Below are 9,934 nucleotides of genomic sequence, written 5' to 3' on the forward strand. Positions count from 1 at the left end.
GCTTATTCATGAGAGCCCTGTGTCACTTTTGCACCATGCAAAGTGGTACATGAATGACGCAGGGCTCTCAATCAAATTTATGGAGCCAAGCAAAGTCACCCTGCATGACTTTGAGAGGCCCCATAAATCATGAGTAAGGCAACATAGAGCAAATTGCTGCGTCACCTTACTCTGCGCCTGGGAGGCATTCCATGGGCTTTGTGGTGGATTAACCCAAGCAACATCTTTGGAATATGATGCTTCCCCAGATTTACACAATAGCGCAAGGGTGCCTACATTGGTGCTAGGCTTCCAAAATGGTACCAGTGCAGGCCAAAAGTCAGGAATTAACCATATTCCTTAAATACAGTGCATTCCTGCCCTTTCACTTTGGCGTAGGGCAGTGGAGCAAGGTGCCTTGCTGAACTACCCCACGCCAAAATGCCATAAATTAGACTACTATTGTGCCTAGACAAAGACTAGGGGGGCATATTTACAAGCCTCTAAAATCACTTTACATGGCTTTGAATTGCTTCATAGATATGGAGTAAGGCAAGACAGCACAAATGTAAACTTGGGAATATGCCAAAACATTGCACCTTCCCAAAGGCAGTGCAATAGGCTTATTTCTCCTTGTGTTTTCCTCTTTCTGTTGTGCTACATTGTGTAGCACTCATTAAAAAAAGTCTCCCAGGTACCCCTTCCTGCATGAAAACTATCCTGAATGCAATACAGAAACCGGTGCCTGCACTAGAGCTAGGCTGCAGAATCAACGCCAGCGCAGCGGAAAGGGCAAGAATGCGCCGTATGCCATAGATATGGTACTCTCCTCTTCTTTCACTATGATACAGGGCAGCTCAGCAAGGTGACTTGCTGCAGTGCTCTCCGCCAAATCCCCATAAATTTGCCCCTAGACCTGGAACTAGAGGGTAATCTGATGTTTAGACTAGGTCATTTGACAACTTAGATGTCGAAATATTTCCTATATAGTTCTTATTATCTTGTAAATATTGTGTTATTGTCTTTTTTAATTCCCAGTGCCTTTTACAATTTGTAACTTTTATTTTTGTATTTTATGACCTTCGGGCTGAGGCAAATAATTAATTAGAATAGAGTATTGCCTTTCTACCAGCTTCACTCTCTACCACTCTCCCCTTTCTTCCCTCTAATTGTTTTATTCTCTTCTTTATTCTAATTTCCCTCTTTGCTTCTCACATACAAGGCCTATTCAGAGTCAAGTGCCATTCTATTTTACTGTGTGGTGTCCAAAACCCATTATGTCATCTCTTCTCTTGGTTCCTCCACTTGGGCTTTGCGTGTAAATAGAGCCAGTGTCTTGTAATTAGAATTTATAGGCCTGGTATATACGTGTCCTAAAGGGAATGGCAAATCCTGAATGTCTTCTCCTTATATCTTCTACACGACTTTACCACTACTCTTCTTTCATAAGTGTCTTGTGATTTTGACAGCAATACGCATGCTAGCCTCGGTGTAGCTAGTACCCTCGATTGTATAGATTAGATTATCATCGCCATCATGTGTTTTTTAAATCACAAGAAGGCCAGAGGAACAACCTCATGTATTTCATATGGAAACACATTATCATATCCACTGCGTCTACATTGTACCAATGTGATCATAAGGGACCGTGAGATTTGGCAATGGGAAAGCACTTAAGGCTGAAGCATCATCAGCGAGAGGTCACACTACGCTTGGCATGGTCCAACAACGGCCCCAACAACGCTAGGATGCCTGGCTTCTCCTTGGGGTGCCCAGGAGTGGGCATGGTTCCACAGCGGTATGCGTACAAGCGCCTGAGATACCCCTTCGTGGGTCGATTCGGTGCGCTATACAAATACTACTACATTTACATTTACATTTACATCTACATCATTCTCTAAGCCAACTCTCATATGCCCTTTCTCATTTGGATGATGTGGTGGATAGCAGTATGTTTTTTTCTGTTCAAGTTCAAACTTTATTGAGACAATCCGTGCAGTAAAAGCGATCTGAAGCCACCTTGGAAAGAAACGCAGATTAGGGGACAATTTAGTTTTGTATTTGAAAATTACCACCTAGCAGTTTCACCTACAAATTGAAGAGGAGTGGAGTGAGATTGCTCAGCAACTTGTTGATTATTACTCAAATGAGCTAGACCACCAAAAACACAGCCCCCTAAATGCTAGCAGGCCCTGCAGGAAATGCATTGACCCTATGGAGGCTGCACAACGTGATGATACTCTCTTTCAAGAAGCCTGACAGCCTGATTTCAGCTTCTTCGGAGGCAGATCCCAACGCTTACTAGGTCTATCATCTATTGCTCAAAGTAATCCTAGGCAAGTGGGAAGGGGTCAGTATGTTTGCAAAGGTACGGGGTCTGACTGACATTTCTCTTATGCAAGCATACTTTTTCTCCTTCCTTTACACTTGTACCTTAAGCTTGGTAGATTGTGCCCTATAGAAAACAATGTGTGAGAGGTTCAGAAGGATTTTTGTAAAATACTTTCAAACCATTTGATGGCTCAGTAAAATGAAGAAGTGAGCTTTCTGGACTGCGTTTCAGACCTTATATAGATGATAGTAATCCGAAGACATTCTACACATGAATGCTTTTTTGAAGGATAATAAAGTCACAGTTGCTTTGCAAATATATCTGAAAAATGAGTTCTTGTCTTTGAATTGCAAAGTGTCAGGGATGAAGAACAGATTTCAACGGTCCAGCTGATAACACAAGAACGGCGTCACTATGCCCTACCTACTATGCATTAGGATGGGACTCCATTCTCCGGCGGAAGAGTTCTGACCTGAATCTAGAGGTCCAGGATAGATGCGTGGTACCAGATTTGACACTGGGAGATTGACTTTACCTCAAGTTGCACTGGTAAGGTCACGGTCGGCGCATGAACATCAATTAACCTAATTACCAGGGGTAACAGATGTGACATTACGTGCCATTTAAAGTTCAATTTCACTCACAAACATACGGTAATCGTACATTCACACGTAAATACACACTCTCTTTCTCTCACGTAAACACCACTCCCCAGCAAGCACGCACACAACAGACATTTAAAAATATTGGTTTTTACTTACCTCAGCTGCCAGGGAAGGCCATTCCCGCTAATAGCACTAAATTTTTTGTTACACTAATAGTGAATAATAAAACATTCACTATTAGTATAATTTTAAAACATGATGTGAAGTAAACAGAGTAAAGCCCCAAACAACGTCCATAAGGAGGAGCGGGCACTGTGGTCCTGGCACTGATACCGCTGAGGCCAGCAGTCGCAAAGGCAGGGCCAGGGGTCTCAAGTGTTAAGCCGGGGGTCGTAGCTGCAACCCCTGGAGACCCCTAATGACATCCATATGTCTCAGTGCTCTTCTTCTCCGCTTTGTTTCTTATGTATTTTGCTCTTTTCTTTTGATAGCATTTGTATTTGGCAGCATTGCATTTTTTTGTTTAATATACTGTGAACTTACCCCAAGGGCTTTAGAGCGCTCTGCATGAGCACCAGAAACATTACATGTGGTCAGATTTTTATCTTTTTTAGGCAGGGGGCAATAAGTGATCTGCCCAGAAGCACAGGATGTTCACTGGACGCTGTGACTCGAACCTGGTCCCGGGTTCCAAAGTCAACAGCTCAGGCCATAGGCTACATTTCTGTTTTTCTCTAATTAATGTGTCTGTAAGAAAGATATATCTTTATATAATATTTCATTTACACGTCTGAATGTTGTTATAAACTTGTATTCTTGCCTAAGACCCAGTTGTTGTCTTGCACTTATTTTCCACCACTGTTCCTTCCCCTTCTGTCTCTTAATATGTCTCTCTCTTTCTCTCTCTCCATTTTCCCCCTTCTCTCGTGACATGTCACCATTTCCATCCATGAATAGCTATCTTTAATTGCTTTTCTATTTGATGCTCATGTAGGTGAAAACTTTGCTGAAATGGACATCGGAAATAAAAGCACTGTGACAGAGTTTTTCTTAGTGGGATTCCCTGCTCTTCACAACTACAGCACGCTTCTGTTCCTCCTCCTGTTCATTACCTATGTTCTGACCCTTACGGGAAATGTGGTCATTTTTTTAGTCATCAAGTTAGATGTTCGGCTTCACAACCCCATGTATTTCTTTGTCAGTGTTCTGTCCTTCCTGGAAATCTGGTACACTGCTGTCACCATTCCCAAAATGCTAGCCAACCTTTTGGTCAGTAGGAAAACCATTTCCTTCAATGGATGCCTGTTGCAAACATACTTCTTCCATTCTCTTGGGGCTTCAGAGTGTTATCTCCTAACAGTGATGTCTTTTGACCGCTACTTGGCCATCTGCAGCCCCCTTCGCTACACATCCATCATGACCTCCAAGCTTTGCCTTCAACTAGCCATGGGTTGTTGGGCGTGTGGCTTTATGTGTCCTGTGACTGAAGTAATTTTGATTTCACGTTTGCCTTTCTGTGGGCCAAATATAATCCCACACATCTTCTGTGACTTCCCTCCTCTACTGAGTTTGGCTTGCACTGACACTTCAGTGAATGTCCTGGTAGACTTTGCCATAAACTCCTTCATCATCCTGGTAACCTTCCTCTTCATCATGCTGTCCTACTTTAAGATCATCATCACCATCATGAAGATAAAGACCTCCAAAGGTCGTCGCAAGGCTTTTTCAACTTGTGTTGCTCATCTGACTGTTGTCCTTGCATTTTTCACCTGCATTGTCTTCATGTATGTGAGATTGACCAAGAGCTACTCTCTGTACTATGACCGGCTTCTGGCTGTGATCTACTCTGTATTCACTCCATTGTTAAACCCACTCATATATAGTCTCAGGAACCAAGAGATCAGGAATGCAATAAGACGGACATTTCAAAAGTTAGGGCTGTAGATACTGGGCATCCAGCTTCCTTTCTCCACCGTGCAGAATGAGTATAATCAACATCTTACAAATGAAGCCTTCAACAACAATCAGACAACAGAAACATGATCACAATTTGTCAAATGAAATCGGGAAGCTGCTCTTAAAACAAGGGTCTGAATGAGCATTAAATGCATTATGTAAATGATTCAATGAATGGAGTTGAAAATAAAGGAATAGGGTATAAGCAGAAAAAGTTAGGGCACGTATGGAACAGAGGGGAAATAAGGGAAGAGGAGCTAAAGAGCAAGCACGTATTAGAGTATTTTGGATGATAGATCAAATTATTGTGGTGCAGATGTACAGAAGGTAAATGCCATAAAGATAATGATTGATGGAAATAAAGTGATGGAGCTCTGAGCTGTTTTGACACATTTTCTTCATGAATTGATAAATCTTGTAGAGCTTGAGAGGTAAGACATTAATTAACAGAGCCACTTATTTGGTTGCACAATAAAGTCAAGACAATTAAGAAAGGTTAAGTTGGTTCTTTACAGACTCAGAAACAAACTGATACACATGAGTCACAAAAGCATATTATAGAAATACCAAGGTGAGTCCAAATCTCCAGAGGAAATTCAATCTAAATAGCATAAAGCATACTAAACGTTCAGTTGCAGTTATACAGAAAATAAGAAACAAGATTTTCAAGTTAAATTGTACATTTCGACCTTCCTATCTTGTCATGTGTAAATTCCAGAGATCTATTTTATCCTACCCTATTCTGCATCAGAGAACCCTAATTAGTTAAGGAAACAAGGGAAATGTCTCAGCATAGAGGAGAGTTCAATACAAGTACTCCAGTCAGTCAGTCAGTCAGTCAGTGTTAAGACACATATCGGAGCCCCACAGAGGAGACAATCGATCAAGGAACCACAAGACCCAGAATCACGCCCGCCCAAAACTACCCTTCCCAGAAGGCATAGCGCGGTGAACGCACGAGGAGGGCGTCACCATATAAACCACCAGGAAGCCAGCAGTCGGCGTCGGATATTTTGAATATTAGATGCGAGTCCGTTTTGCCGAAGCTTCAAGGAAGGTGAGCTCCGTGTTGCGTGTGAGAGTGGTGGAAGCGCAGGACGCTTTAGCTGAAAGGCGTCAAGACACAAACCGGACCCTGCATTTCACGGGCGTTTGTGACCCGTCCACTACCTTTGTCTGTCCCCGCTCGAGGGTTCTCGGGCGCTTGGGACTCCGTCCCTTCCCAGACATTGGCCAGTCCCCGCTCGAGGGTTATTGAGCGCATGGGACTCCGTCCCTTCCTAGACATTGGCCAGTCCCCACTCGAGGGTTATCGAGCGCTTGGGACTCTGTCCCTTCCTAGACATTGGCCAGTCCCCGCTCGAGGGTTATCGAGCGTGAGGAAATAGACTGAACTTCAGTTCATTGTTGTATTTGTTTGCCCTCCGTTGGAGCGTGTCAGGACTGACACGAGTGCGGAGGACGACTTTATCGCGCTAACCAGCTTATTCAATAATCGAGTGGCATTGTCGGCCATTAATTAGCACGGTGCTTAGGACTCCGGTGCTTTACAGACATTTGCCAGCCCCCGCTCGAGGGTTATCAAGCGCGTAGGACTCCGGTCCTTTACAGTCATTTGCCAGTCCCCGCTCGAGGGTTATCGAGCGATTGGGATTCCGTCCCTTTACAGACATTTGCCAGTCCCCGCTCGAGGGTTATCGAGCGCGTGGGCCTTTGTCCCCTTCTTGAACTAAACCAGTCCCCGCTCGAGGGTTATCGAGCGTGAGGAAATAGACTGAACTTCAGTTCGTTGTTGTGTTTGTTTGCCCTCCGTTGGAGCGTGTCAGGACTGACACGAGTGCGGAGGACGACTTTATCGCGCTAACCAGCTTATTCAATAATCGAGTGGCATTGTCTGCCATTAATTAGCACGGTGTCCTCTGTTGGTGGATGCTAGGACGGGCATCCCTGCAGAGGACGGTTGGAACATCTACCGTAGCCCTACACTGTATAGCATATTATACGGTTTCATCTGGTAGGAGCAAGCAGAAATAAAGAGCTGGTTTTATCATCAAGACACGTCTGTTACGTCCTCTTGAGGTTCAAACAGGGGTGTTCTAGGGTGGTGTCAGTGTTACCTGATCCCGAGGAAACCAGGATTACAGTCAGTCAGTCAAGATACTTTTATTCGATTAATAAAAATCAAAAAAAGACATGAATACAAATACATCACAGTGAATAAACAGTAGCAGTCCAATGGGAACAAATATGACATTAATATAAATAACACTTAATTAAAACACAATTAAAAATGTTTCTCAGCGTTACATTTAAAAACAGACAATTAATTCATATGCTAAAGGAAAATGCCCTGAGACTTGCGGCGACTGTTATTAACACGGACACACGCTACCAAGTAGCTTGCTACATAAAAAGTGACTCGTCCAATAGATAGGAGTTGCAAAAACAATAGAGCGGGCCTCACCTGGATGAAACCTGTCTCCCTCAAAATTGGCAGGAGGTATTTTTTCCTAAGTTCTGCGTAATGGTCACAAAACATCATAAAATGTAGTGTGTCCTGTGTTGAAAAATTGTCACAGTCACAGGGTTTAGCCTTATCTGGGTTGGTCCATGTAGGGAAGGAACCAAGCATAAAATGTATTAAGTTAAAACGAAAACTTGTTAAAAGAAACCGGTGAAACGGTCTTGTTACCAAAATAAGATAGGGTTCGAGACCAGGGGTGGTTAAAAGTGCATAGTTTCTTCTTACAAGCGGTTTCTCCATCTCCGTTGCCTCCCGCTCAACAGTAAATAAATTTAACAGAGCAATTTTAATCTCCCTCACGTCTTCTCTTTTGATACATCCTGGGGAATAAAAAAGCTCTGGTCTGCCTAATTTCGTGAGCATAACCTTGATATCGGCCAACCATGGGATCTTGTGAGCTTTGTCCAGAGCAAGACAATCCTTGAGAATCAGATGGTTAAGGGAGATTTCCTGGTTAAGCCAGGTTTTAATCCAGCAGATCACAGGGGCGGATTTCACTAAATCACTAAGTCCTAACTCTGAATGAAATGAAAAGGTGGGGGTGGACTGTGGAACGGAGAGGAGAGATCTTAAAAATGTATTCTCCACCTTTTGGATGCTATCTTGATTTATGTACCCCCAGATAGCGGAGCCGTAGGTGGCTATCGCCAGACATCTGGCTTTATAGACTTTAAGTATAGCCTCTATTGGTTTGCGTTTGGCGAATCCCAGCAAAGCCACAAACGACCTGGCGACTGTGTTGCTTTTAGACTTTTGTTGGGGTCCCCAGGTTCCTTTCTCATCAAAGATGACACCCAAATAAGAGAAATTGGGAACCCTCTTTACTTCTTCCCCTTCACAGAAGAAGGATCTGCATCTCCTTTTCCTACTACAGGCTCCCACCACCATTACCTGGGATTTAGCGGTATTAATTTTCAAATCTAATGATGACATAAAGTCACCGAAAGAGGCGAGCAGTCTGTTCAGGGCAACCCCCGATCGGGCTAAAAGGACCGCGTCGTCCGCGTACAGGAGGACCGGGATATTGGTTGCTCCTACACGCGGTACGTCCACAGTGGCCTCTGCTAGTGCTGGCTCCAAAGCGTTTATATATAATGTAAAGAGAAGGGGACCAGGATACATCCTTGCCTGACCCCCCTCTCCGACTTAAAGTGACTTGTGCACCTCCCCGCTTGGGTAACTCTAACTAAGGCTAGGAGACCACGGTGAAGGTCGGCTAAGAAACCAACTAAGGGAGGATCGATGCCTAGTTCTAAAAGGGCCTTCCACAGCTTTGACCTATTAACTAAATCAAAAGCCGACCTTAGCAATCGTGTATTTACTGATTAAAAGTTGGAGATTCAGGCACTGATCCACAGTGCTTCTCCCGGCCCTAAAGCCGTACTGGGCGTTGGACATAATACCACTATCCTCAGGCCAGTCTGTGAGCATACCTGATATGACTCTGCCTAAGATTTTAACGGCAGAGTCAATTAGGGAGATCGGCCTGTAACAGGCCGGATCTCCACGTTGTCCCTTTTTAAAGATTGGTATGATAATGGACTTTGCCCAAGACTGCAGATGATTATTTTGTCTACAGGCATTAAAAACATTTGTGAGGATCTTGGCCTAGAATTTCGGGGCACTCTTATACAGGTCAGCTGGGACCCCGTCTGGACCCGGGGCCTTGTTGATTTGTGTTTCATTATTGGCTTTTTCAACATCTGCCTCCTCAAAGGCCATAATTGGCCTTAGTTGGCACGACAGTAGGGTCACTTGAGGAGGCTCATTACTCGGCTGGGAATAAATGCTGCCAAAGTGGGCAAGCCATAACTCATCTGGGATAGAGCATTCCAAAATTTGGTTTTCCAACCCCGAAAAAAAGGGCTGATTAATAATGGCCCAGAACTTAGCACTATCTCGCAAGGCCTCTTCTGATAACAGTTCAGTCCAAGCATCACTTTTAATCTGACATTTACGGGCATGAATAGCTTGTTTGTATAATTTCAGTAATGTTGCTATTTGTGCTCTTTCTCTAGGCACTTTTTTCAGAGCTTTGTGAAGGGCAGAGTGTGCTTCAGAACAGTTCTGATCGAACCATCTTTTGCCTATTTGGCTGCCATTATTATTTTTAACCCTCAGATCATTATTAATTTGTTGACATATTACATAAAAAGCTTCAACAATCTCGGTGTTAGGCGCTAAATTGTTCAAACATATTCCCACCTCCTGTTCAACCTTGCTTGTAAGTTATTTTCCGGAATCAGGTTAGCCCATTTTAGTCTTCTGCCCTGGTCTTTAGGTGACAAATCCATAATGGTTTGAACATGCTTCTCTTTAAAACTCAGAGACCTCCCTGTAACCACCTCTAGAGTCTCAGGGTTATGGTCACTAAAAACAGAGTCTACTACCCTATAATTTAAAACTTCAGACAAAACTAAGGATGACAAGAAAATATAGTCAATAACTGTTCCAGTGAGACCACCCTTAAATGTAATTGGTCTTGGTCCACCAACACCACATCCGGATTCATATAGATTCAGGGAGGCCAGAAGGTTC

General features: G+C 43.6%; 1 protein-coding gene across 1 annotated transcript; it reads left to right on the forward strand.

Moving 5' to 3' along the window:
• The first annotated feature begins 3,916 nt into the window (after positions 1–3,916).
• Positions 3,917–5,041, forward strand: LOC147673972 (olfactory receptor 6N2-like). The gene has a single exon (XM_086946439.1). It carries the CDS (start codon positions 3,928–3,930, stop codon positions 4,858–4,860), a length of 933 nt encoding a protein of 310 aa, XP_086802565.1. The 5' UTR covers positions 3,917–3,927; the 3' UTR covers positions 4,861–5,041.
• The last annotated feature ends 4,893 nt before the right edge of the window (positions 5,042–9,934 follow it).

This window comes from Lissotriton vulgaris, chromosome 12 (assembly GCF_964263255.1).
Source record: "Lissotriton vulgaris chromosome 12, aLisVul1.2, whole genome shotgun sequence".
Lineage (NCBI taxonomy): Eukaryota > Metazoa > Chordata > Amphibia > Caudata > Salamandridae > Lissotriton > Lissotriton vulgaris.